We start from the raw sequence: 640 nt of genomic DNA, 5'->3' as shown, positions 1-640 counted from the left end.
ATGAAATTGCTGATATAAAGCCTAATTTTATCATTTCCTTTTCAACCTAAAATTAGTCTCTTGATAGTTTACTAATTTCTTTCTATGCGATTTCAGAAACGAATAACGCCACGAAGAAGTCGGAGTCGAAAAGCAAGAAAAATGAAAACAACGGAATCAAAAAGAAGAAAACCAGGTAAGATAATAGGTAAAATAAGTTGCATTTTCGGAACGGCTGACTTCCTTCGATCCTGTCTTCCTTCTCTTTTCGATTTCGGGACGATAAGACCTTAGGAGTTACAGATCCATCTGTCAAACCTTTTCAAAAAAAAAAAAAAAAAAATTTTTGAAAAAGGGAAAAAAAAACAGGGGGAAAAAAAAAAAAAAAAAAAAAAAAAAAAAAAAAAAAAAAAAAAATCCATCATACATAAGTGCATGCGTACTTAACACATTTCTTCTCTAGCCAACTTGCTTATTTCGTAGAATCCACTCTAAAAAGTTATATTTTCGTTTCTCTCGATCCCACAGGACCACTTTCACCGCCTACCAGCTTGAAGAGTTAGAGAGGGCCTTTGAACGGGCGCCCTATCCCGATGTATTCGCGCGGGAAGAATTGGCGGCCAAGTTGAACCTGAGCGAGTCCCGAGTGCAAGTGTGGTTC

At 36.7% G+C, this 640-nt stretch overlaps 1 protein-coding gene across 1 annotated transcript; it reads left to right on the top strand.

Moving 5' to 3' along the window:
- Positions 1 to 56: 56 nt before the first annotated feature.
- LOC113473452 (retinal homeobox protein Rx2-like) lies at positions 57 to 637 on the top strand (the record flags this gene model as incomplete). The annotated part of the gene is made up of 2 exons (XM_026833069.1): positions 57 to 175; positions 508 to 637. Coding segments are annotated over 2 exons (249 nt in total), but the record flags the coding sequence as incomplete, so codon positions are not given.
- Between the last annotated feature and the right edge of the window lie 3 nt (positions 638 to 640).

The sequence above is a fragment of the Diaphorina citri genome, unplaced genomic scaffold (genome assembly GCF_000475195.1).
Source record: "Diaphorina citri unplaced genomic scaffold, Diaci psyllid genome assembly version 1.1 scaffold32204, whole genome shotgun sequence".
In the NCBI taxonomy this organism is placed as follows: Eukaryota; Metazoa; Arthropoda; class Insecta; order Hemiptera; family Psyllidae; genus Diaphorina; species Diaphorina citri.
Note: the sequence above shows the minus strand (reverse complement) of the source record. Positions and strands in the feature narration are given on the sequence as shown.